Below are 26990 nucleotides of genomic sequence, written 5' to 3'. Positions count from 1 at the left end.
CCTCTGCTGTGAAGAGGTTAAAAACAGACGGTGTGACTCTTTGAATGGTTTGTTCGGTGCTTTTATTACAGGTTGGTGGTAGTGCTTCATGTTACACATTGTTCACTGAGCTCAAACCTCGCTGCAGTTCCTCTGAGCTCCACTAGAGGCCACTGTGCTCACACACTGACTGTAAACCCTGAGTAGATTCAGCATGAGAGGAAGACAAACCCAGAGTGACCCAGAGTCCTCTGATAAAACATTATTTACAAGAATCAGTTTGAAAACACTTTTTTCTCTTTTTTTCTGCTTGTTGATGAGAATTAATCCAGACATTCACTTAATTTAAAGACTGACACTATAAATAAACTCTTCTGTACAAACATGGGGTCAGAGGTCATCAGCCTGTGCTCCAGACGACCTGAGACCTTTAGGATCCAGACTGCTGGTGCGAGTCAGGGATCATCTCCTGCTCAGGTTCTCATCGAACCTGTCGACAAAGAGGAGAGACGGAGAAATTACACCACAGAAGTAGCACATTTATGTAAATATTGTTCATAATTTTTTATTGTAATGCTTTTGTAGCAATGCGCTTCCATTCATCCAAGGGAAGTTTAATGAATCTGAACCATAGACTGTATATAGAGTGGACAGCTTGGCTTCGCCACCATTGGTGAGGGATATTGGGTGGCATATTTTACAATTCCTGATAAAAATACGCAAGAAAGTCAGCAGCCAATCTTTGTTAAATGTGATGTAAAGCCTCATTTTTGATGTCTTTTAACTAATGAAAATGAAACTTCAGCCATAGCATATCTTCAAAACACCACAACAATTGGATGTGAGAAGCATTTCTACGAGTTGTATTAATTTTTTAAAGTGTGACCACAGCCCATCTCGAATGACTGGGGAGGCAGAGTTTTTGACCTATACTGCAGCCAGCCACCAGGGGGAGCAGTTTTTGTGGCGACCTCATTTCGAGCCAAGCAGGATGACGTCCGTTTTTTTCTTACAGTCTGCAGACAATGCGGAAGTGCTGTTTCTCGAGTGTTCGCTTGAGGCTGGCTCTGGAAGTACCGAAAGTCACATACACACCAAGCCAAAAAAAGCCATTTTCAAAGCAGAAATTAACCTTTTTACAGCCTGGTTCAAAAAACGTCTCCTGTCTGAGTCGCTGATTTTACTATCCGGGGATGAATTTTCTTCCAACTCGGCCGTTCAGAGGATATTAAGATCCCAAAGTCGCCTAATTAGAGGCAGAGCTCAGGGTCATGTGACCGACAGTCGCCCTATGGCTGTAGGCGAAGCCCTTACCACTACCATTATGGCCGATGTAGCCGATCTGCTTCATTTTGCGTTTCAGAAACAGACGGGTGACGTTGGGGAGACTACGTCCATGTTTTATACAGTCTATGGTTTGAACAGACAGTTTCACACCAGAGTCAGTGGAGTGATAGAAAAACAACAGAACCAGAGTGGAGCTACAGTAAAGACAGTAGAATAGAAGGGGAGTAGATAAAGTCATAGTAGAACCACATTTGGAACAAGGGAACCACAGTAGATCCAAACTCGAGTTTTTGGGACCACAGTAAAATGAGTAGAACAACATTTTAGAACCAGCTAAGGCGTTAAACCTCAGTAGAAACACAGAGGCATCAGGAGAGTCTTTGGAACCACAGCTAACTACAGCAGGGACATCAGTAGAACATCACTAGAACCACAGTAGAATCAGCAGAATCAGTGGATCTCCAGTATAGATCGAGCAAAGCTGGGGTCATTTGAAATAAATGTTTTTGTTCCTTTTTCCTTGAGTTCAGTTTATTTCACTCAAGTTTTCGTTCATTGCTCTGAGACTCCAGGTGAACAGGTACCTGAGGTAAACAGAGCCTGTTACAGTCAGTGCAGTTCTGGCTCTCACCTGCGGATGGCGTCAGGGATCTGCAGCCGGTCTGTGGGGATGAACTCTGACAGCTCCTGAAGGTTGGGGATGAAGCGGATCTTCCTGCCGAACTTCTCACTGAGACACACAGAGCCAGAACCTCAGAACCAGGACACAACTACAGCGTGTGTGTGTGTGTGTGTGTGTGTGTGTGTGTGTGTGTGTGTGTCAGACCTGATGAAGGGTTTGATCACAGTGAGCAGAGCTCTGATGTACCAGGCAGGATGGACCACCAGCAGACCCTTCAGGTCCTTCTTCAACCTGAACACACAGAACGCTCACATTAAAACAGAGTGTGTGTGTGTGTGGCCTGTCCAGGTGTGTGAGCTCAGCGTACCTCCTGTTGATGGAGGTGTAGCACTGATGGAGCCACTTGATGGCTGGCAGCTTGTTTCTGGGAGCCATGGCGCACAGGTAGACCAGCAGGTAGTTCTCTGACACCATCAGGTCCAAGGTGCCCACGATGTACCTGAGAGAACACACACACACACACACACACACACACACACGCACACACACACACGCACACAGGTTTAATATAACAAAAGAAGTCTCTGACTGAGCGTTTCCTGTTTCCTATGGAGCTGGACTCACCTGAACAGGTTGTCCATGACGTACTCGTAGTCCTCTATCGTGTTCTCAGGGAGGTAACAGGAAGTGAACAGGATGATGGCGTTCATCTCATCTCCATAGTAACCTGACAGCCAATCAGAGACACAGTTTGCCCTGACGCTTTATAAGTAAATCCCAACCTAAGAGAGAGGTCGGTGAAGACCTTCAGGTGTGTTTCAGCGTGTGTGACCTCTGACCTCCGTGCGACAGGACCTGCAGGTACGGCTCCAGGACGCTCATGTTGACGTGATATTCATGATCTGAGATGCAGAACTTCCTCCAACGGCGCCCGCTGCTGTCCACCTGGTCCAGCTCCATCAGACCCTCTGACTGCTCCATGGGACTTCTTGGCACCACTGTGGCCCCGCCCCCTGCGCCTGACCGTGACATCCGAGGGAGGTCATCTGATGGAGAGGTCAGGGGTCAAAAAGGCTCATTCCTGATCTTCAGTCACAACATTTAATTTAAGGTTCAGTTCTGTCTAAATCTACATCTATATCTCTATGTTTATGTCTTTATCTCTATGTAGCTATATATATGTATATGTTACTATATATATATATATATATATCTGTTGTTTGATCAGCTGGTTTCTTTGATGATGTAATACAGTCTGCAGCTGTCCGTCTCACCCTCCCACTCCAGCTCATGAGAGCTGTCGGGCAGCGTTCCTGTTTCGCTCCCTGACGGCGTCTCCAGAGCCTCCAGGTCAATGTTCAGTGATGGCGTCTCATCTGGCGTCCCAGACAGCGCGGCAGCAGAGAAGCCGTCGTTACTCGGGTGAGAGTCTCTGCGGCTCAGAGTGAGGCTGAGCGACGGCGCCACCAGACGCTTTTTAGCTCCTCCGCCTCCTGACAGGGCGAGGCTGGTGGGCGGGGCTGAGGAGAGAGGAGGCGAGAGAGGTGAGACAGGGACAAAGGTCACTGAGGGTCAGACAGCACCACCTTTAGGCCTGAAATCTCACACACTGTCGTGAAGATGTGACTCGGAACAAGGTGTGTTTGTTTCTAAATGAATGGAGATCAGATCTTCTTTTTAAATCTACTTTTCTTTGTTCAAGACAACTTATTATCAGATCCAACACCACGAGGTAAGGTATTTATCAACAGTTAGGTAGAGCTACGCTTTGAAACGTGACAACAAGCTAACTTTGTCAGTTTGTAGCGCAGTTTAGCAGCTGCTATATTTCTCTCTCCTCACAGCCCGGTGCTCTGAGACATGTCTGTAACGTGTAACGTTAGTGAATCCTGGTTCTGTCCTACCAGAGCTCATCTACCAACTCCAACCTCACCAAGCAGAGCTAACGTAACCTGGCTCTTCATTTTATTGATAGACTCTCAAGTTTGAACAGGCCACTGCAGAATAACTGCTGACTGTGGGTTGGAATGAACGTTAGCACAAACAGATTAACCCATTTAGCCTTTAGCTCGTGCTCTATCTCTCTCCTGTTTATCTTTCTTCTGCTCTTCTGTCCTGTTTCTGTCTGACAGTTAGGCTCCAGTGTCCACCATCACTACAAAATTAATCACAGAAATCATTTTCAGCAGCGAAAAAACACAGATCTTGCTTCTCTCTGCTAAACTTGGTCATGGAGAGATTGATGTACTAGAATAATAGAAGATTAATGTCAAAGAGAGTTATAAAGTTGGGATTTAAGTGTAACAAAGCCGTCATCTCCTGAGTTTAAAACTGTAAAAAACAAGATAAAAATCAAAACAAGGTGGAAGACTAAACTCTGAAAAAAATGCCAATGGTAAAAATCAAGAAGAACTTCATAATGTATGTAGGGCTGCAGCTATTGAACATTTTAGTATTCGAGTATTCTACTGAAAATCCCATCAATTAATCGAGTAATCGGATAAAATACATTTTTGTTTAGTTAAAGAGCAGTTATTTTTCAAATGAAAATTTTTCTCTTTAAGAAATAGAATTTTCTGATACAGCATGTCAATAAGAGCATTTGCTTTGGTAGCTCTAAAATTTGTAAACACACTTTGACACATTTTCCGTGCCTTGTACATCTCGTCAAATGTTGCGGATCCAAATGGCACCAGTTTCGTAGAATGACCCATTAGTCCAGAAAAGCAGCTAGATTTGTTGCTAGTTGCTATTTTGTATAAGAGGTAGCTTGAGAGGTCTGAAAACTCTCTTAATATGGCCTCAGCTCTATTTGAAATACCACTCTTTGATCTTTTTAAAAATTAAATGATTCCTCGAGGCGGAGAAAATTACTTGAGTAAATTTTGGAATCGAGTACCTCAAATTATTCGAGGAATCGTTTCAGCTCTAAATGTATGAGAAATAAAGTAAAAATGTGTTTGTTACTATCTTCATTAAGGTTAATATAGGGTCCTAATGTTACAAGATTAGAGTTATCATGTAGAGATTACAGTGGAAATAAAGTCACAGTATGTTAACGAGACAATACGCAAAATTAACTTGTAATGATAAAAGATTAAATCATTAAAACAGTTTTAGTGTTATGACATTTAAATTAAATATTGTTGGCATTTCACAATAAAGTCCTAATGGAACAATATTTAATTTAAGACTAATTTCAAAACATTTACAAAATAAAGTTAAAAAAAATGTTCATAATTTAACTAAATTCAGGGTGAAAATAAAGTGATACTGTCATTAGACTGAAGAAGAAATAATGTTCAATAATATGTTGGTAATGTAACAAGATTTAAATTAATATACAGTCATAGATTAAACTTAGATTAAAGTCATATTATTTCCCATCATGCCTCTCTCTTTAGTCTGGGATTATAAGACTTTAACAGGATCATCTCACCTGGCTGCTCCCCATCAGTCGGACTCTCCACCCCTCCTGGACTCTCTGGTAGAGGTCTGAAACAACACAGGAGGTTTGTTTTAAAGGGTCATTCCTCAGATTTAAAGGGGTCAAAGCTCTCTGCCTCTGAGTCTGTCTCCAACCATGAAACTGAGACTTTTCAGAGCTGATGTTTGGACACTTTGAGGTTTGTAGGAGGAAAGTTTTAAAAACGAGGGGTGAGGTGAGACCTGGGGAAGCCGTCGTCCTGCCACTCCTCTCTCAGCTCCATGTCCTGGATGTTTGACGAGTCTGAGGCTTCTACAGGAGCCCTGCAGGGACAAAACACAATCAAAGTAAAGACCTGAACCAGGGTATGAGTTGAGATCAGTAACAGATGGATGAAGATGGATTCCCACAGGACCCTGAACGCATCGCTGCACCCACAAGCTCCAGTCTCTTCCTGATTTTCAGGTTCGCTTGAGTCAGCTGACTCTCACCTGTGGACAGGTAAGTCTCCTCCATCCAGGCTGAGAGGATCCAGACTGAAGTCAGATGTGAGTGAACGGACCAGTCTGACCGCTCTGATTGTTACTCTGCAGAGGCGCACCTGAGCAGGTGAGGGGGCGGGGCCTCATTGTTTGTTGTTACTGAAGCAGAAGGCCGACACACCCACACAGGTGACACACCTCTGCCTGTGTGTGTGTGTGTGTGTGTGTGTGTGTGTGTGTGTGTGTATCACCCTCAGGTCGGGGGTCATGTTTCATGTAATGTTTCCTCTGTGGTGCCTTCAGGGTCCGGCTGGGAAAATCCCAAACTCAGCAGGTTTCTGCCTCTCTGTGATGCTCCGTGTGTGTGTGTGTGTGTGTGTGTGTGTGTGTGTGTGTGTGTGTGTGTGTGTGTGTGTGTGTGTGTGTGTGTGTGTGTGAAGCTCCAGGCTTCTCCAGGACTCACTCAAGGCTTCAAGGATTCTCCAGGAGATTCAAGGCTCACAGTGGAGCTCTCACAGGTCTTACAGAGGCTGGTTTTAAGGGTAGATGGTTGCTCCTGGAAGAAATTCCAAAGGTTTTGATAAAGCCCAGTGGTCCTTGAAGAGATCCAAGGATCCTTGATGAAGTTTGTGGATAAAGATTATTAAAATACGGAGAGAGTCAGGGGGACAAGTGAAAGGGTTTAGAGGTCTGGAGGATGCTGAGGTGAAGTTTAAGTGCTTCAAAGTTCAAGGAGGTCTTACAGAAGTTTCAAGAGATTCCAGGGTGCTTGAAAGGTCTCAAGGCTGTGACAGGTTGAGTGGGTTTGTGAAGATCCAGAACTCTTGATCCCATCTCCAGTCGACCAGGAGTGCTTGAGGAGGTTCCAGGTCAGTGTTCACCGCTGAAACCTGAAACCCTTAATCTGATCCTGGACCAGGACTGAACCTGGAGACTCCTGACCCCCATCAGCAGACAAGAAACCAGCTGACATCACTTCCTGAGCAGTAAAGGCTGCATAGGGACCACTTCACTGCCCGCCTGGAAGAACGAGCGCTGGGACCAAAAACACAAACTGCAACCACACTTCCTCTTTGAGCTGGAACAGGAAACACACACACACTGACACACACTCACTGACACACCAACACACACAAAAATCAACAGGGTCCTTGAGTGAGTGAGTGTGTGTGTGTGTGTGGTCTGCGTACCTGTCCTCTGGGGGTCCAGCGGAGGAACTCATGATGTCACAGTGATGTCACGGCGTGTTCTGATCAGCAGGTGTGAGCGGCTGGACGGCGCTCGCGCTCTGGTCCTCCTTCCTCTCTCTCTCTCTCTGTGAGTTCCTGCTCTGACTCAATGCGACTCGCCCTCCCTCCCTCTCTCTCTCTGCCCGACAGGTTGAGCTGCATTTCAGAGCAGAGCTGCTCTCCGATTGGTCCGTCTCACCTGCTCTGTGCGACAGGTGAGGCAGCAGATCAGCTTCAGTCTGACTTCATTAAAACTAACCAATCAGGGGCTGCGGACCTTAGAGCAGGATCCTCAGGGTCCTGGTGCCTGCTTCACTCAGGTCAGATCCACCTGGACTTCTTCCTGTCCGGATCTTTCTTTAAATTTCTTTCTCACTCCTCAGACCCCAGAAACAAAAACTGTGAACTAAGAGTAGAGTCTGTTTTTATCGTCACATCTGTCAGGATGTCTGAGCGCCTGCAGACGACAGATCCGCAGAAAAAAAACACTGAATTAAAAAAAAAAAAAGCAAATTCATCCTTCTGCCACTTCCTGTTGCTGCCACTCAATCGCTTCCTGTATTTCACAATAAAACGCTCTAGAGTTGCAGTCTGCACCTTCGTTGAAACTCTTATTGTGAAACATCAACAGGAAGTAAAATGTGAATAAACAGTTGGAGAAAAGAATAAGAAGTATTTAGCACGACTGTTCTGTTGGGTCAGTTTTGTAGTGTACTACTCTGGTTTCCAGTTTCAGAAGGCGGAGCTACAGATGATGTTATTCTTTTTTTAACCTTTATTAAAAATGTACAAAACAAACAAGCAGCAACCTCAGGTCTGAGAATATGAGACGATGCTGAAGTGCTAAAATCTTCTGTTTCTCGAGTGTTCGCTTGAGACTGGCTCTGGAAGTAGCTGAAGTCTCACACACACCAAGGCAAAAAAAGCCGTTTTCAAAGCAGAAATTAACCTATTTACAGCCTGGTTCAAAAAACGTCTCCTGTCTTAGTCGCTAATTTTACTATCACCACCCACTGTACGGGGGGTGAATTTTTTTCTAACTTGGCCGTTCAGAGGATATTAAGATCGCAAGCTCGCCCAATAAGAGGCACAGCTCAGGGTCACTAAAATGGCCGCGATAGCCGATCTGCTTCATTTTCCGTTTCAGAATCAGATGGGAGACTGCGTCCATGTTTTATACAGTCTATGATAGATTGTGACATTTTTCTTTATCTTTTTAATCATACCATAACAGAATCATCATATTTGATTTTCAATTTTACACCAAAAATTATATGTTTCATTCAAAAAATTCTGGAAGGGATTGACTTTTTATTTTTACTGCTGATGGAAAAACCACTTCTATACAATCAGTGGTGGCTGCTGGTCAGTCAAGGAGGGGAAGCTCTTTTTTTTCGGCCTACATCATAAATTTGTTTATTTATCTAAACGTAAATTCTACCCTCCGTGTCAGCTTGTTAGCAGCTGGAGCTGCTACGTGAGACTACGACAGGCTGTAAGTGTGAGTGACAGGAGGAGAAGCTCCTCAGCTGTAGCTGTAGCTGCTTATTGGTGAGAAAGAAAGGTAAGAAAGGTAAACTCACTGGGGATCGATAAAACCTCCGGATCAGTCCAGAACAACTGAGAAGATGTTTCAATGGAGGGTTATTCTTCAAGATCACTGATTGGCTCATTTCACTGTCAATCAAAAAGGGATTCGGCCTCAGACAGATCATCCAATCATCATTCAGAAGCCCAGCGTCCAGGCCAGCCCACTGCCTCATAGACCCCCAGAGACGCTGAGCGTCCGATGGGTGGGACAAAGCCCAGCGTTTATCCAATGACCGTCCAGTTTCCACAGTGGAACAACCCACTCTACGCTTCCCCGCTGAAGTCAGAAGACGCTCAGCGTCCGACTGTGTTAAAGCGCTGAGACGCTGCGGGGATGAATGAGAAGGAGGTGGAGCCAGTTACCTGTGATAGGAGCTGATTCTGAACTAAAGATGAAGGAATTCTAGCTCAGATTTTATCAATGAAACGTTCACACAGCAGAACATATCAACACTTTTTGGGGGACATTTTAGGGGAAGCTGAGCTTCTCTTGCAGTCTTGGAGCAATCACCACTGCAACCCATGTTTGGTTTAAAAAAGTAATCATTGGTTTATATGGGCTTTAATGAATTTGTAGAAGTAAACAACTCTTTTACATCTAGAACTGAAAAGATTCACGGGTGTTTCTTTATCATCACTTCATTTTTGTCTCACAGATATTCTAGCGTTAGTGTTGTTGTATTGTAGTTGTAATGTTGACTCATTCCAGGAGATGGCGGTAATTCACCGAAACCTGCCACCCACATTGACAAACAGAGTTAGCGCTGTGAATTGTGGGAAACAGTTTGCCAGGTAGACTGGTCCGTTGCATACTGAGAAATTTTCCTGGATCAGTATCCGGAGATTTTAACGTATACTGCAGATTTTGCAAGTTTTTGCGTACTGACTACTACAGACTGAATTGTGGCTAAAATAATCGGTGGTTTGGAAAACAGCCTGAGTGAAGTTTTCAGCCCTGTCTTATCATAAACATGGAAAGGAAGTGACATCACAGTCAGATCTTTAACAGTTAAAAACTTTATTTAACAAAGTTTCATTCCACTGGCAGCAGTGACATCACAGTGACATCACTGCTGGGTGTCGCAGGTTAAAACCAGGTGTGGGCGGGGTTACAGACTTACTGAGGAGGATCTCACCTGGATGGTTCACAAACATCAACATGCAGTCAGACCCACAGGGGGGGGGGGGTCAGTTTACAGGTTTAGATCAGAGCTCCACATCAGGACCAGGACCAGGACCAGGCTTCATGCAGGTTGTCTCTGAGAGCGTCTCAGGACTAAAACACTTTAAATGACTCAGATTAAACTAACTCTGACTTTAACCAGAATTGATTTTTTAACTTTAAAAAGAAAAACTGATGAATCAGATTCTCTACGAACTTATTTTCTAATCTTTATTAACGGGTTTATAATACTTCACGGTAAATCAAACATCCTAACTGTGTTTTGATTTATTTTTTGTTTCTTTTGGAACAAATAATCAAATGATCCATCAAAGAATCCTTAAACTGTACACTAACACTGACAGTAATGATTAGCTGCAGGCTGTGGCGCCCCCGTGTGGTAAAACAGAAACACTGCGGGCGTTTGGATTGTCTCATCGTGATTGAGGCTGAACCTTCACTCGTCACTCAGACTTTTATTTTGAAGGGCTGACCTCCAGCTGCTTCTCTAAGCGTCTGATGATGACATCATGTGTCTTCCCTCCAAATCTGTGACATCATCACCTCCTCTGTGTCTGCGGTACCTTCGTCGTAATCTTCATCGTATCAGCTGACTCCTGATGACTGACAGCTGGCAGGTCAGAGGTCAGAGGTCAGAGGTCAGAGCGCTCCTCTTGGGGACATCTTGCTGAACTTCTCCTCGAGGTCATGGGCGCTGATGTGCGGCAGGCCTTCATCCAATGGGCAGCCCTCAACCAGGCTGTTCATCGGGGTGGGCGGGACCTGAGACTCCTCCTCCTCCTCGTCTCCCAGGTGACCGTCCTCATCCCGCCCCTTCAGGAAGTCTTTCACAATGGGGAAGAGCTTCTTACGGGACGCCAGAGCGTTTCCTACAGACAGGAAACAACAGATCAGCTGGGCCTCACCTGTGACCTCAGGTTTTCAGGGGAGGGGCTTACCTTGCTGATAGGCTGAGATGTGAGGATGGGGGCTGCTGATTGGACTGAGGTTGAGGGCAGGGTTACGGGCCTGTTCCAGGTAGAGGCTCACCTGAGGAGGGAGATCACCTGAGCGTTCATGGCGCTTTAAAACCATTGTGTTCACGTGTTTGTCATGCAGTGTGTGTACCTGTTGTCTGCAGGTGTTGCTGTGGCTGAACACAGCGAGCTCTCTGATTGGCTCTTTGCTCTCGGTGAAGGAGATGGTCATCAGCAGCAGGAGGTCGAAGCCGAACTTTGAGCAGAAGTTGGAGAGCTCCGCCTCTAGCCCCGCCCTCTGCAGGAAGTCCTAACACACACACACACACACAAATAAACACACACACAATATCAGTAAACTCCTTCTTTACCCAGCATTCCTGTTCTGCCTGTCAGAGTTCAGGGCAGCTCTCTGCCGCCCTCTGCTGGAAGGAACTGACCTCCAGTGTGATGTAGAGAACAGAGATGGCAAGATTCAGACTCCCAGAGACCGCCTTCATGTCCTTCAACAACATCTGCTCCGTGTTCAGACCTGAGAGGAGAAATACAACATCAACAACACACAGCACAGAGTCTGTGTTTGAGGGCACAGAGGCACAGGAAGTGTCTGAACTCTCCTTTTTGGCAGTCTGATGTTTGGGTACCAAACAATAAATCTAAAGAAGATAAAAGTAAAAAATTATCATTTATACAAAAGTTTTCAAAACAGGGTTAAAAGTTATTTTACAACTAAGAAAAGGAGAAATGCCAATGATAAAAAAATACTTAAATTCAAAAATAAAATGATTTAATTGTGACCTGCCAAGGGACTGCATAGCTATAAGCTATCTCTGGTAAAATGCATCAAAGGGTTTCGGTTTGGTTTAGTTGTACATTGTTGTTGTTTTTAATACCTTACACCCAAATAATCTATTATTAACAGCTTATTTTAATCCATTCTGTTATGTATAGTCATGAAAACCCTGAAAGAATCTGTCTGTTTCCCAATTCAAACATCATTAAAGCTGAGTAAAACATTGCTAGTTTCAACATGCCAACTCCTCAGTAAGGAAAGTCTCTATTGGCTGTCCCAGAAGTCACTAAAAGCCACCAAATGACGCTGCTGCTAATCTGAATAATAATGTATGCAGAAAACTGGTAAAACACAACATCATAAATATGTTTACAACTACAAATTAACTTTCTTCTGTCCATTTTTGTTTTTTATGTCTAAATATTAGCGACCATAATGAGACACACACTTGGTGATTTCATCTGCTGTGAGTGAGGACCGTCTGTGTGTGTTTTGGATAGGGGAGGGGCTCACAACAGCAAAAGCTGCTAATTGAGGAGTTTAAAACACACTTAAACGTCAGGCTCTAAACTCCAGAAAAGTTGCAAGAATTGTCGTCTTTAAAAAAAAGTCCCAGAGGGTCTGAAAAGTCATTAAATGTAGCAATAAAGTCTCTAAGTTGGCAACACTCAGTTGCGGTTTTATCCTCCACTTTCCTCTGCTCCATACAGAGCACACGCACCCCGAACCGAAAGAGGAAAACCAAATTGTTGTTTTTTTTTTCATAAACCGTTTCATCCCTACTTTATAAATAAATAATTAAAATAAAATAAATGAATGAAAAGGCTCAATAAAAGACTAACAGGTAATAGAGAAAACAAATAATGTTGGAAGACTGAAAAAATAAAAGGTTAGAACTATCTAAAACAGAGGTCCTCGATGTTTTTCAGACCAAGGACCCTCTACTACATATAAGTATTGGATATTAAATTGATTAAAAGTTGTAAATTTATATTTGAAATATTTGCAAGGTATAGTAAGTCGGAAGGGACATATATTTCAAAGTATAGAAATTTGTCTAAACAGCCAAAAATTTCATAAAACCGTTTAATACCTCTGATCTTAAAGATCCTGGTCAAAACTTCAAAATAAAAGCCTTGTGAGAAAACCAGGAGATTTTCTCAACAGTCAAAATGAATCAGGCTTTTATTTTGAAAAGCATTTAGTAAACGTTGTACTTTAGCGTCATCGAACTCTGACCTGAGACGTCAAACTTGGCGTTATGCAGCGTGTTAAACAGAGCGCCCCGCGGAGGCAGCGAAGGGAACCGACTCTCCAACGAAGCAGCCACCTGACTGTCCTTAGGTGTCACCTTTCCTGCAGAGGGCGCCATGTTCACACAGTCCAGCACCACCGCAGCTACACACACATACACACACACAATAAACATCAGTATCAAACATGAGTTAAAAACAAAAAAGTGTGTGTGTGTGTGTGTGTGTGTGTTACCGTAGAGAAGCTGTGCGAGCTGCTGGTCCAGGATCTCTGGAGCTTTCTGGATGATGCGTTCTGCCACCAAAGTGGCGCAAGATCCCACCATCTCCACGGTAACAGGACAGGACAGAGACGACGCTCTCTCCTGCAGGTGATGATCGATGACCTCCACCACTGCCCCCTCCAGGTCACTGTCTGAACTGCAGGTCGGAAACAAAATGTGAGCCACTCACTTTTTTCACCTATCTTAGAAACCAGGCGGTCATGTGACCTGACAGGCGTACCTGGGCAGGACGTTGTGGTCGACCAGCGTCAGCCTCAGGTGTCCTGCTCGATGCAGCGCTCGCAGGTCGATCTGATCCCTGAACAGCAGCTGCTCAGGAGAGAGGGAGAGCTGGCGCAGGAGGAAGAGGCTGTCTGAGCGCAGCACGAAGTCGGACTGACGGACGTTCATGAGAGGGAGGGCGAGCATCGGACTCTGTGTGGTCTGAGAGACAGAGAGCAAGGGGTTAACTCACTGTTCCACTAACACCTGCTCTGCTCTGATTGGTCAGAGCCTCACCTTGGACAGGAAGTAGGCGTAGGCCAGAGCGCACACCATGGAGTCCACGTCACAGGCCTCGTTTCCCAGCACTACATGAAACCCTGAGCCTGGCTCACCTGAGCTCACCTGGGGGTCAGAGCACCATTTAATAAAGACAGTAAACAGGAATGTTATTTATATGTTATTTTACATGTTGTGTACCTGGAACCCCAGGTACAGGTACAGGCACAGGTGCAGGTGAGTCTTTATTGGTGTTATTATGATCAGTATGCACCTCTTTTTTTAAATATATCTAAAATATCAGGGATGTGTTCGGGGAAAAATAAACGTAAAATTGAGAAGAAGAAAAAAAAAACTTCACTGACCGGAACTTTATTTTGAAAGGTTACACTGACCGGATGTCGAAAGTGTTGATGTCTATAAATAACTGTGAGCTGTTTCATCCCAGGCACTGTTTTATTTTTCATTATTTACAGATAACTAAGTTTGTACATTTTAATTGTATTAACAGTAAAGGAGCTCATTAAATCATGTGTAAATCTGCCTAAGCTAACAGGCTAACATGAGCCAAAAACAACAAACACGCAGCTCAGCGTGTGTGTGTGTGTGTGTGTGTGTGTGTGTGTGTGTGTGTGTGTGTGTGTGTGTGTGTGTGTGTGTGTGTGTGTGTGTGTGTGTGTGTGTGTGTGTGTTACCTTCACGGCTCTGTGGCACTCAGTCAGAAACTCCTCCATCTTCTATTGGCTGTTAGCCGTTAGCTGCTAACTCCGCGCTAACGCCTCACATGCAGGCTGCTCCTTTGAGCGGGAAACGGATCCGTTAAACGCTGCCCACCAGGTGTCCACCAGGTGTCCACCGGCACACCGAGCAGCGGGTCGTTTCTCACGAACAGCACCGACACCGTGAACACATGACTGACCGGATGACTGTCGGTAATACGCGGGTAAAAGGTCAAGATGCGTTCAGGGTTCGGGGAAAGCGTAGGAACAAACTGAGCTGATCGAAGATAACCTCCCTGTTTACAAACCGCGCAAGCTGGAAATAGCCTTACAGTTTCAGCTACAGAAAGCTTAACGATAAAATACTCACATGAAATTAACTCAATACAATAAAACTTAGTCCACCATACTGTGAAATATTATATTAAAAAAATGAACAAAAGTATCTTTTATATTATTCAGGTTGTAACATTTTACAGGACTCATCTTTCTACATTTAAGTCTGAAGCAAAACCATGACAAACTAATATTTTTGCATTGTAAAAATTTTCTTTACAACAAAATAATGTTACCGCTTATAAGGAGTATATTAAAAAATAATTTAGTCAAACATTTAAGAAAAAAAAAAAGTTTTTTAATAATAAGCACAATTGTTTGATGTCATGTATTTTGCATTTAACAGCCCACAATAACCTTAAGTCTTAAATATTACTGCACTTCTTTACCCTTTACTCTTGTTCTTTTAATGAATATTTTGAGTCAAAGAACTTAAGTTCTTTATAACTTCAGTTAACTAAGAGTAAAACTGTTTCTGTGGTAATTTTAATCAATAAAATGTTATTTTCTAATTTAGCTATGCACTGATTTTTTTCAACATACAGTCAAAGTCTTAATATAAGTTTAAAGAAAACTGTGACAAAAAAAAAGAATATGGTCATCGTTTCATAATCAATAAAAAACAGTTAGTTATTGAATAGTCATTAAAAATAATTTGGCATAATGAAGAGAGGTAATAGATTCTTTTTTATTTGCAAACTAAACTTAATCTGTTTAAGTGTTCAATTTTTTGTATTTATTTATTTGTTTATTTATTTTTAAAAAATTTCATTACCAACAAGCTCATGATCGAAATCTAAAATAAGTTCCTTATTTTTGTCTCCCACTAACTTTTTTTTTTCTTTTTAGTCTTTACACTCCTAGAATTGAATTTTAAAGACTTAAGTGTAAAACTATTCTTTTCACGTGACCACATGCCTTTTGCGAAGAAGAAGCTACATTTCCTACTGGCCCTGAAGGTATCTCAAACGTTCAGACGAACTGGACGCTGGGAAACGTAGTCCTTTCATCATTTTCATCATTTATTGTACATTCAAGTAAGGCTCAAAATAAGGATCTGGACCTTTTAGGAGGGTTGCAAGATTCTGATTAGGAGCCATCAAATACCATCCACAAAATGAGAAAAAAATAAAAATAAAACAAATACAATTACGTGTTTTTTTCTTAAGTTGTAAAAATAAAAATAAAAAGCAGTTGAATGTTATTATCTCAGCTTTCATATGGGTAATGTCAGTTACTGTTGACTCACCTGCCAGGTGGATTGCCCTGCTGATAATCCTGTTTTTAAGTTTATTTTAATAAAAGTGAAAAAGAGTGACAGGTTTGTGGTGAAATGTCAGTTTAATGTCTGATCCAACGGAAAGAACACATTTAATATTTTTAACACATTTGTATTTTGAAAAAACAGACAGATAGTGAATTTATTCAACAGTAAAAATGTTTAATTACGTATAAAATTGTATTTTAATATTTATTTTCATCATATTTCTTTTTATCTCTGTGACAGATCTAAAAACCTGCAGATTTCAACACTTCCTGCTCTGAGGAGATTCCCGGAGCTTGATTTGACTGATCCTAGTTTCATTTGTTCTGTAAACTCTCTTAATGTGACTGTAACAAACACTGGAGCCTGCAGGGGGCGCTGAAGGGACTGCATGCTGAGGATGTTTCCATGGTAACACTGACTGATCGGACAGAGGCAGGTGGAGGATCAGACTCTGACCTTTGACCTCTGTCTGACTCATGTTTGTTGATGTGCTCAGCTTCCTGTCAGCTGATGAAGCTCCGGTGACCCCAGCCACTGAAGGTCCATGACCTTTGACCCCTGTGAGGAGAGGTCTAGATCTTCTCCACGTAGTTTCCAGGAAACATCCCCTCTCTGCCTCGCAACCGACCGAACCACCACCCAGACGGGTCTGCAGGGACACAGAGAGACACGTTAAGACCCAGTTTATCATTCTAGCAGCGAGCCTGCTGTCGTCTGATTGGTACCTTCAGTCAGAATCTCAATGACATCATCAGCGTTGAAGCTGAGCTCGTCGGTGTCCTGAGCGTCGTAGGCATAAAGAGCTCTGCACTGAGGGGACCGGGGTTTGGGTCTGGGAGCCGGTTTGGGTCGACCCGCTCCAGGAACAGGCTTCACCTCCTTCGACTTCCGCCGCTGCAGCCTGCAGACGACACCCAGGGATCACAGACACATGACGGTTACAGAGAGGCACACAGCGACACAATCAACCAATCAGAAAGCAGATAGGGCCTGTTCACACTGGTTGCTCCGCGCGCTCTCACCCTGCAGCGCCCTGCTCCGGGACGTCCATGAAGCCCATGTCGTCGTGTTGTTGGGGTCGGTTGTCATGGTGACGTGGGTTGTGGTGGCGGGGCAGACTGGGCTGCTCCATGCTGGACTGCTGCCTCAGCAGGGAGCCTCTGGAGGAGGTGGAGCCTCCTCTTCTGGCCCCGCCCCCTCTGGAGGAAGGAGCTGGAGACACAGAATCAACAGATGAACACTCAGATATTCACACCCTGACATCCTGGTTTATGAAGCCATGTTGGGTTTTCTGGTACCTGAGCTGTACTGGTTCCTAGGTGGTCCACGGTTGTCCATGTGGCTCTTGCGGGTGTCCTTCCTCGTTGGTCCTACGAACCAAACAGGAAGTCATGAGCACACTGGTATTTGAAGCTGAAAAAACAGCTGGGTCAGGACTTACTGGAGTTTTTGGGCAGACCCGGTCCAATGGAGACCTGCAGGACCTTCCCACTGGGCTTCATGACCGCATCATCCCCCTGACCTGACTGGAACTGGATTTGCCTGGAACCTGAGGAGCTGAAGGGACCCCAGCCGCCCTTCTTCACCTTAAATTCAAGACTGAAGAGAGAAAGGGAGGTTAGACTCAGAGTCAGGCTCCAGGTCTGAAGAAATCTAGACCTGGATCAGGGTCAGGGTTTGACTTTGATAAGTGAAGGAAAGGAGCTGACAGGTTGTTGAACTTGAGCGGCAGCTTCCTCTGAGTCTTCTCCTCGTAGCGTTTGACCAGCAGGCTGAGGAACTCCGTCTTAAAGATGCTCTGAAGGACGCTGTCGTACTCCTCCTCATGGACGATGAAGAGGTCGTCCTGCAGAGTGCTGAGAGACAGACAGACAGACAGACAGGTAGGTAGACAGACAGGTGGACAGGTAGACAATGAGATTAAGGTTCCTCTTTTATAAATGTTTTGGTCCTGATTCTTTGCTCTGGAGCCAAATCCACTTCCTGTTTTTGACTCTAACAGTATTAGCTCTAGTTCTGGTCCACAGGTCTCAATCAGTACCAGTCTCAGGCCTGCCGGTAGTTCCACATTACAGTATTCTGACTGTAATGGTTCCAGTTTCAGATCTGATAAAAGTTCCTGCTCCAGCTCTGATGCTGGTCCTGACCAGTACTCAATACTGGTTTCAGTTTTTTACTGACCTTTGCTCTTAGGGGACGTTTATACGACAACTGTTTTAGGGTGAAACACAAAAGTTTTGTTGCGTTTTGGCCTCGCATTTACACGGAAACTGAGTTTTAGTCGACCTGGAACGAAAACTTTTGAAAACGGCCTCCAGAGTTGGATTTTTCTGAAATGCTACTGACACCATTGCCATGGAAACGGTAAGCCGGCGTTTTCAGAGAAAATGCTAAACGTCACTTCTGGACAAGACAGTTATAGCACCACCTACAGGTCTGACATGCTAACTACAGCTTTTCCAGTCCTCAGTGTCTTTCAGTGACTTTTTACACAGCATTTAAGGCTGTATTCAGACCAGAAAAGTCCTTTGGTCCACTTGTTTGGTCCGGACCAAAAGCGGACTTTATTTTTTTTCGTTTGGTGTGGTTCGTATTCAGATTGTACTTTTTGCAAGTGGACTATATTCTGTAAACACATCCACGTGTGTGAGGATCAGTGCTCTCATTGGACAGCACTGACAAAGGGCGGCACACAGAATACAGACCTGGAAATGGAGGTAAACGTTTGTTTGTGCTCTTATTAGAGCTGCAAAATCATTTTCAGTTTTAAGAGCAGCTCCTTCAAAGCAGCTTAACAACACCGTTTACAATTTAGGAACAGGAAGACCAATGATCGCAGCAAGGAGGCGCTATGCTCTGCGTGTCCTGACCCACAACATGCTAGCAACAGCGTGGCTAAACAGAAGATGGAAGATCAGGTATGAACAAAGACGGTTAGGTTACGGTGGCTTTATAGGCCCGAAAGGTGCATGTATCCTGTAGTTGGTTCAGATGGACCTTGGTTTGTATTCAGACCTGCACCGGAGAACCACGAACTGCACCAGGGTTCGTTTGTGTCTATTCACACCTGCATGAAAAGTCCGCCCCAGCGTGGGAAATGAACCCTGGTCCGTTTAAAGTGGACCAAACAGTCCAGGTTTGAATACGTCCTTAGTGTTTTTAGATGAAACGTTGTCGTGGAAATGGGTCCCAGGTCTGGATTTGTTTTTAATTTAAGTTCTAATCCTGGTTTTAACTCAAGTTTTCCCTGGAGCAGGATCTATTAATAGTCTGGTTTCAGTTCTGGTTCTGTCCCTCTTTCTTAAGACCTGACTCTGTGTGAGATGTTGGGATGATGATTAGTGGATTTCATTAGTTCACTGTGTATATCGTAGTCTTGGTCTTGACCCTTGTTGGTCTTGGGCTACATGTTGATTCTGGCTCTGACCCTGTTCTTAGCTCTTATTGCTTGTTCTGGATGTGGTTCTGGTGGTGTACCTCAGGGACACAGACTGGATCCTGTTGACCTCAATCTTCCTCTTGAGGACCTCCTGGATCTGGCCTTTATCTGGACCCTGCTTCACCTTCTCTCGACCAATCAGGTACAGGAACTTCGGGGTCAGGATGAGGTCACGCTTCACGGTCTGAAAGAGAGACAGAGTGTTCAGGGGTCTGAGAAGGACTTTGCTGAACTGGATCACAGCTCTGGTCTTGAGTTGTGGGTCGGTCTTTACCCTGAACCTTCGGTCGTATTTCGTCACAACATCGGCGAAGTCGATTCTCTCTCTGCGGCCGACAAACTGTCGGATCTCTGGGTGGTTGTCCATCCCGATGTAGTCGCCCACGAAGTTCCTGTTGATGCTGTTTCTGCGGCGCTCCTTCTTATTGAGCAGGACGTCAGAGGCTGGGGGGTCAGGGCACAGGGTAAGACCAGGGGACCATCAACAAACACTCAAAGGTCACGCTCTGGGGTTACACATGACGGCGGCGGCGGCGGTCTTACCTTCCTCCCTCATCTTGACGTATTTACGGACGGCGATGTGTTTACGCCACGCCTTCTGGATGACTCGAGCGTAGCCGTTAAACTTCCTCTCTCGCATCTCCTCCAACAGGAAGAGCTGCGGGAGGAAGAGGAAACCGGTGAGACACAACAAGGAACTACAGTACCCAGAATGCCTCTGTTCAGTAGCACTAGCTTAGGATTACTTCAGGAGCACCATGACTGTTAGCATCTGACATAAACAGAGAGCTTTATTTTGAAAGTCTCCAGCAGTACAACCCTCTTCCTGTGTTTCATACCGACTCAGGAGCTTTGATGAAGACTTTGGTCTTGCCCAGCTGGTACTGGTCCTGGTCCATGTGGACTGAGTTGAGGAGGTGCAGGACTCCCTGCCGCTGTTCACCCCTCCATGTGGGCCAGCTCTCCTTTGTCAGGATAGCGTACCTGCAAAGTCCAGGTCTCTGTTAGCACGTCTGTTAGCATTAGCATGTGTGTGAAGCAGGCAGTTTGACCTCTGACCTCTGCAGGAACTTGTTGAAGACCCGTCTGTAGGCGTATCCAGCGCGGCGGACTCTGATGTTCTCCCTTAGACCCAGGTACTCCACCTGGTGTTTGACCCGGTTCTCCTCCCAGTCCCGAGGCTTCTTGGTCTCGTTGGGTTTGATGCAGCGGATGTAGTGGGGGGTGCACTTCATCAGGGTCTGGACCAGACTGTTTGCTTGTTTCTATGACCAGAAGGAGGACAGTTTGACCTGAAGGGGGCGCATCTCAGAGCTGCTGGGGGAGGTTAAAACTGTTAGCATGTTGCTAATTAGCCATTTGGTCTTTCTGACCTTGATCTTGCTGCTGGCGGTGGATGGACGCCCCCTTTTCTCAGCCTCCAGGTTCTCAGGGAAGAGAGCTCTGATGAACGGACTGACCACAAACACACCACAAACAGGTCAAGACCCCTAGTGGTCACTGATGATATCACAACATCATAAAAACATCAAAGAGAGGAAACTCACAACTCGCTGCTCTGCATCAGCTCGATGATGTCATTAAACAACACGTCTCTGTTCCTCTCACAGAAACCACTGACGTCATACGACACCTGAGGGAACGGACAGGTGAGGTTAGGCAGGACACAGTCAGACAGACAGGTAGACAGACAGACAGGTGTTGTGGTACCTTCCCGGCGTAGTGGTGGATGACGAAGCCTTTGTTCCAGCTGCTGAAGTGTTCGTGCGACCCGATCTGACCCTGAAGCTTCTGCAGCAGCGTCTGATCTGCCCCCTCACCTTTAGCGTGCATCGTCGCGCACACGTCATCCAGGACGCTCATCAGCCCTGGAGGATTCTGGGAAACCATAGGAGAGATGATGCAGTCTTCCCAGAGACTCTACCCTCTTATCTTAGTCCTGCTCTCTGATTGGACGACTCACCACTTTGGACTCGATGAGGTCACAGACCACCTTGTTGTTGAAATAGTCGATGGGCGTCCACTTGATGCCCTCCTGCACGTACTCCTCCTGCACACACACACACACACACACACACACACGGTCAGTCTCAAGGCTAAGCTGTGGAGTGATGATGTCATACTGTGATGTCATCATGTAGCACCTGTTCTGCCTTCAGCGTGAGCTCGATGAAGATCTGCTGCAGCTTCTCGTTGACGAAGTTGATGCAAAACTGCTCGAAACCGTTTCTCTGAGGAGACCCCAAAGAAGGATTAGTCAGCAGATATCCTACAGTGTGTGTGTGTGTGTGTGTGTGTGTGTGTGTGCGCGAGTGTGTGGGAACCTGGAAGATCTCAAAGCCGTAGATGTCGAGGACTCCGATGTTGAACTCTTCTTGATCCTTCTGCATCGCTTTGTTGATACACTACATCACACAGAAACACAACGATGAGGAGTCAACTGATAAAAATGTGTGTGTGTGTGTGTGTGTGTGTGTGTGTGTGCGTGTGTGTGTACTGACGTCGACCAGGTAGTCGAACAGCCGGGTGTACAGCGCCTTGGACAGGGCGTCTCTGGTGAAGCAGGCCTGCTCTGTGTTCAGGGTGACAGAGATGGACTCGGTCTTGCCGCCCCACTTACTGTCCATGATCCGGCTGGTGAGCTTACTGCAGAGACTGTCCTGAGGGACCCCCAGCAGGAAGGACGGGAAGGCCAGGACTGTCAGAAGGACACACACAGGTGTTATAAACGAGGTACAGTGTGGTGCGGTCTTGGTGGTCTTGGTGGGCTCCCTTACAGTCCTGACTCTCCACCACGGCGTAGTTGTTCTCCTCTCTGAAGCTGATGTTGCCCAGGTGGATGATTCCTGCCACCAGCTGAAGAACCGAGTCCTGATCGTCCATAGACAGACCGACCACTGACATGGCCTCCTGAGGGACAGACGGACAGGGACAGTCAGAGAGACAGACCCCCCCACACAGGTAGAGACAGACAGGTACGGACCATGGTGTCAGAGAACTCCTTCTTGTCGTCCACGTCCTCCACCGTGTACGTCCCTGATTGGTTCAGGTAGAAGTAGTAGTCAGGGGTCGTGACTCCAAGGTTCTCTCTCTGCTCTCCACTCGCTCCCGCCAAAAGCTGAGGACAGAGGTCACAAAAAGGTCAAAGAAAGGTCTCAGCATGGTCACAGAGAAGGTGATGTGGCAACAAGGAGGTCACGGAGATATCATAGAGGTCTGAGGTCATGAAGGCAAAATGTCAACATGTATGATATTGTGAGGTCACAGAAAGGTCAGAGGAAGGTCAGAGAAGGGTCAGCGATAGGGCATAAGAAAGTCACAGGTTAAAAAGAAGTCATACAAAGGTCAAAGGGAATTCAGATAAAGGTAACAGTGAGGTCACAGATTAGCCAAAAAGACCACAAAGTCACAGAAGTAATAAGGTCAAAAAGAGGTCAGAGGTTTTAAAGGTTTTAGATAGAACAAAACGAGACTTCTTAAAGAGGACAGGGCACAAAGAAGTTCAGAGAGGGGTCAGCAAGAAGTCACAGGACAAAAATGGGTCACAGCAAGATCATAGAAAGGTCATAGAGGGTCCCTGAGAGGGTCGTAGAGAGTTGGCAGAGGTTTCAAAGGTCACAAGGAGGTCACACTGGGCGGTCACAGCCAGGAGGTCATAGTTGGGTAGCAAAGACTCAGAGAGGTCATAAACGTCACATATATTCGTGAGATCTCAGAGAGGTGGCAATAAGGTCAAAGAGAGGTCAAAGAGGTCTTGTACTATTAACAACAGTTCCTGATACGTTGTACAAAATTTTTAGTCCTTCAGACCCTGATATCTTCAGGTGAGAGGGCGGGGCCTGTGTAGCAGCTAATGTTAGCAGCTGCATTGTACCTCATGGTACAGGTGTCATTACACTAAATCCAGGGTTGTGTCCAAAATCACTCACTCATTCCCTACTCACTACTCACTACTCACTATATAGTGAATTAGATGTAGTTGACTGTATAGTTCAATCAATCAGCTGAATTAAAACAACATTTCGGACCCTGCTCACTCATTCACCAGCCGCTGACAGTGACGTAATTACTCTCAAGTCGCTCACGGACGGCTGGGGATTTACAGTTATATCTTTTCGTAAAAACTGCAAAACAGTATTCATTTTAGTGATACCTAATATTATATTTAGCTTATTTTATACAACAGCCAAATATAATAGAAACATTTATTTCATGTTATTTTTTAAACAAATAAACCATATATTTGCGCGGAACTTATGCTGTGTTTAAGAATTACAAGGTCCAGTGAATGCATCACCCGCGTGGAACGGTTTAACGGCTAACGTCCGTGTTGTTTGTTTCTCAGCTCAAAGTTGTGAGACGGGCTCGTCCGAAAGTTAAACGGGGAACTAAGTTGTTTCATGCTATTAGTAATTATTGAACATGTAATCTGCCATTTCTTCTGTTTGAACCGAAATGCATGATGGTATATATTGCTCATGTAGTGAGCATCGCTAATACACTACTTTTCAAAATGCATTGTGGGATACATTGAGTGGACAATATAGTGAATGACCATGCTCACTCAGAAATGGCGTATTCACTGTATAGTGAATAGGGAGTGATTTCGGACACAGTCCAGGTGTCAGTACCTGGTAGTAGATGTGGAAGTTTCTTTCTCCAGGATTCTGAGAGACGACTCGACTTTTCTCCAACAGGAAGTTTGAGATTTTCCCTCCATCAGGAGCTCCGCCCCGACTGAATTGGATCTCAAAGTATTTACCCTACAAAGGGTTAAAGGGGCAGAGTGTGTGTTTGTGGGTTAGTGCCTTAAAGAAACCTGAAGGTGTGTTTAATGACTCTGAGTGTGTTTATGATCTTTACTCACAAATCTGCTGGAGTTGTTGTTGCGGACTGTCTTAGCGTTACCAAAGGCCTCCAGCAGGGGGTTGGACTGAAGTATGATGTCTTTAACATGCTACACACACATACAGACATAATTAAGAGTGGTAACAACAAAACCTGCAACAGCTCCCCTATCAGGACTCTGAGGACTGACCTGGACTTTGTCTCCTCCTCCTGACACTTTGGAAACGTAGCTCATGATGAATTTGGCGGCTACAGTTTTTCCTGCTCCGCTCTCACCGCTGACAGACGGAGGAGAGAGTTTTAAAGATGACAGAGAAACAGAAACAGGAAGCAGCACAGAGACACAAGGGGGTGGAGCTTAAGTGTGTTTACGTTCCACAGCAGCTGTCAATCAAACCTGTCTGCGCTTCTGTCTTAGTCCCACCTACCTGATGATGACACACTGGTTCTCGCAGTCGATCATCATGTTCCTGTACATGTTGTCAGCCAGAGCGTAGATATGGGGGGGGTTTTCATACTGAGCCTGAAGACAGGAGGGCGGTTAGTGTTTGATCATGTGTGTGTCAGAGTGTGTGTGTGTGTGTGTGTGTGTGTGTGTGTGCTCTCACAGCTCCCTGGTACAGCTCCACCTCTCTGTCAGTGAAATAAGGAAGCTGCTTGAACGGATTCACAGAGATCAGAACCGGACCGATGTAGGTCTGAGAGAAAGGGCTGGGTCAAGGATGACAAGCAGAACCAGAACCAGAACCAAGATGTGTCAGTTTGTTGCTACAAATCTCTCCCAGCTCCGTCCAATCAGAGCTCTCAGCCGTGTAAACAGGAAGTGATGTTGTAAACTCTGTGTGAAGGATACGAAGATGTAGTCGTCGTTGTATCTCTTCTTCAGGTTCTCGGTGATGGCGTCCTCGCTGATTTTGGACAGCAGCACCATGTCGTCCACGCCGCTCACCTTCACGTTCTGAGCCTGCCAATGGTAGCGCTCCTTACTACCCTGAGGGGGCGGGGCATAGAGACAGAGAGTCAGGTTATCACATCCAGCTGATCCCACAGCGTCACTTTAGAAAGACTTCATTTCCCTATTTAAACAGCTGAGTGTGTGTGTGTCAGTGTGTGTGTAAGACTGTGCGGTGTCACACACACACACAAATGTACACACTGTATGGATGAGTGTTTGATGGGGCGTTTATTGGTCGGCTCTTTCTCCTGAATTCCCAGCATTCCTCTGTCCTGTGGGATCATGTCGAGGAGGAGACGCCCGGACACGTCTGCCTCTCACACACACATGCAGAGCTGAGTGTGTGTGTGTGTGTGTGTGTGTTAAGTCACTTTTAAACATGCTCCTGTCAGAAAGCCCGTCCTGATGTCATTGTTTTATTTTCTGTTATTTCTCTCTGTTTGTTTAATTATTATAATGATTTAAAGACCAATCAGTGATTTTTTCCTGCAGGTTTGAATCAGTCTGAGTTTTTCCCTCTGAGATATTTTGACATCATGAAGCTGTTTGTTATTCTGAGCTACACCTGGACTACAGGTGGAGGGAAGAGCTTAAACTGGGCCTAACAGGACCCTGAAGGGTCAAGGTTTTTATGAAAGCATCTGAGGTAATTAAATATTAGGAATTATCCGATCAGATCATTCATTTGCCAAATATTTCCTCAGAGGATTAAATAACTATTTCTTTAAGTGTCACCTGTTTCACCTGAAATTAAAATCACAAAATAATATTTAAATAATAATAATAATAATAATAATCAGACACTCATCATGTTTTTCTGTATTTTATCCTTTACAGATTTTTTTTAATTAAATTATAACTGGAAACTTAAGAGTGTAAGTTTAAGAAAAAAAAAAAAAAAAGAAAAAAAAAAAAGAAAACATGGATGACGTTGTTGTGATTTTTGACCCCTCTGGGCTCCTGTGCTCGTGTTTACTCGCAACAAGGAGGGAAAACACGAAAAATCGCATTTTTATAATCAGGATTTAACTAATTAAATTATTTTTAAGCATATTAAAGTTTTTAAAAGTTAGTTTTGATTCATTTATTTCATCTTGATGCTTTTTTCATATTTGAAACGAAGTTTTAACTAATTCATTTATTTATGAAGTGATTTTATTTTGAAAAACTCAGATTAAAAAAAAAAAAAACTTATTTTTATCAACCTTTATTTTTCCGTCAGTTTTTTTTTAAGAAGGAAGTTTTTATCCCAAACAGCTGCTGAGATTGACGCGCTGAACCAGAACCTGAATGTAGCAGAAAACGGAACAAGAGCCAGGACCAGAACAAGGACCAGGACCGGGCCAGCAGCGGTTTTAAAACCCTGAATCGGTTTTTAAGGCGGTTAAAAGTTTGCAGACTCACCATGTCTGCGGCTCCTCCTGCCTGCTCCCACTTCCTGCTTCAGGTAAAAGTTGAGAAATCTTCAGTCAGTCTAAGGTGGGTCCGGATCCAGGTGACCTCAGACTGAACCCGGATCTACCGGGTCCGGATCAGACAGGTTCTGGTCGCAGGATTTGAAGGGTTCAGAGGATTTTTAGCGACATTTTTCTCCCTCTGTGTGTTTTTCTGTTGGTCTCCTTCCAGACTCTCAACTCTGTGCAGGTGTGGGCAGGTAAAGCCCCGCCCCCTTCTTCAGCGACGTTTGGAACTCTGGGAAACACAGTCCTGATGGGGGAGACAGAGGCGCTCTGCTGCCCCCTGGTGTTCACCGACAGACTCATACACAGACTCTTCATTTATATTTATCTTTTTCATTTTGACACAGAAATGTTTTGAAGTCATGGGTTTTATGAAGCAGGATTAATGTTTATATTTTAAG

General features: G+C 44.8%; 3 protein-coding genes across 3 annotated transcripts; all 3 read right to left on the bottom strand.

The window, feature by feature from the left end:
• Nucleotides 1-57: 57 nt before the first annotated feature.
• bnipl (BCL2 interacting protein like) lies at nt 58-7197 on the bottom strand. Its single transcript, XM_074684083.1, has 10 exons — nt 6988-7197; nt 5558-5638; nt 5328-5383; nt 3163-3408; nt 2728-2934; nt 2513-2615; nt 2256-2387; nt 2093-2179; nt 1898-1996; nt 58-469 (listed from the first exon to the last, which is right to left on the bottom strand). Exons 1-10 carry the CDS (start codon nt 7017-7019, stop codon nt 442-444), a joined length of 1071 nt encoding a protein of 356 aa, XP_074540184.1. The 5' UTR covers nt 7020-7197; the 3' UTR covers nt 58-441.
• Nucleotides 7198-9669: 2472 nt separating this feature from the next.
• Nucleotides 9670-14525, bottom strand: prune (prune exopolyphosphatase). The gene is made up of 9 exons (XM_074682593.1): nt 14261-14525; nt 13584-13691; nt 13306-13508; nt 13037-13221; nt 12788-12946; nt 11196-11287; nt 10907-11065; nt 10738-10828; nt 9670-10668 (listed from the first exon to the last, which is right to left on the bottom strand). Exons 1-9 carry the CDS (start codon nt 14297-14299, stop codon nt 10439-10441), a joined length of 1266 nt encoding a protein of 421 aa, XP_074538694.1. The 5' UTR covers nt 14300-14525; the 3' UTR covers nt 9670-10438.
• A 1511-nt stretch (nt 14526-16036) lies between these two features.
• On the bottom strand, nt 16037-26875 carry myo1eb (myosin IEb). Its single transcript, XM_074683799.1, has 27 exons — nt 26534-26875; nt 25028-25165; nt 24783-24872; nt 24603-24697; nt 24365-24452; nt 24194-24283; nt 23958-24089; nt 22310-22444; nt 22104-22236; nt 21828-22024; nt 21651-21731; nt 21471-21557; nt 21290-21376; nt 21037-21204; nt 20874-20959; nt 20700-20781; nt 20386-20591; nt 20166-20310; nt 19870-19984; nt 19601-19770; nt 19365-19510; nt 17597-17743; nt 17329-17486; nt 17186-17257; nt 16910-17099; nt 16613-16788; nt 16037-16536 (listed from the first exon to the last, which is right to left on the bottom strand). The coding sequence occupies exons 1-27, from the start codon at nt 26534-26536 to the stop codon at nt 16460-16462; spliced, it is 3294 nt and encodes a 1097-aa protein (XP_074539900.1). The 5' UTR covers nt 26537-26875; the 3' UTR covers nt 16037-16459.
• Between the last annotated feature and the right edge of the window lie 115 nt (nt 26876-26990).

Source organism: Halichoeres trimaculatus, unplaced genomic scaffold (assembly GCF_033239565.1).
Source record: "Halichoeres trimaculatus isolate MK-OKI-2021-1 unplaced genomic scaffold, fHalTri1.1 fHalTri1_scaffold_12, whole genome shotgun sequence".
NCBI classification, from domain to species: domain Eukaryota; kingdom Metazoa; phylum Chordata; class Actinopteri; order Labriformes; family Labridae; genus Halichoeres; species Halichoeres trimaculatus.
Note: the sequence above shows the minus strand (reverse complement) of the source record. Positions and strands in the feature narration are given on the sequence as shown.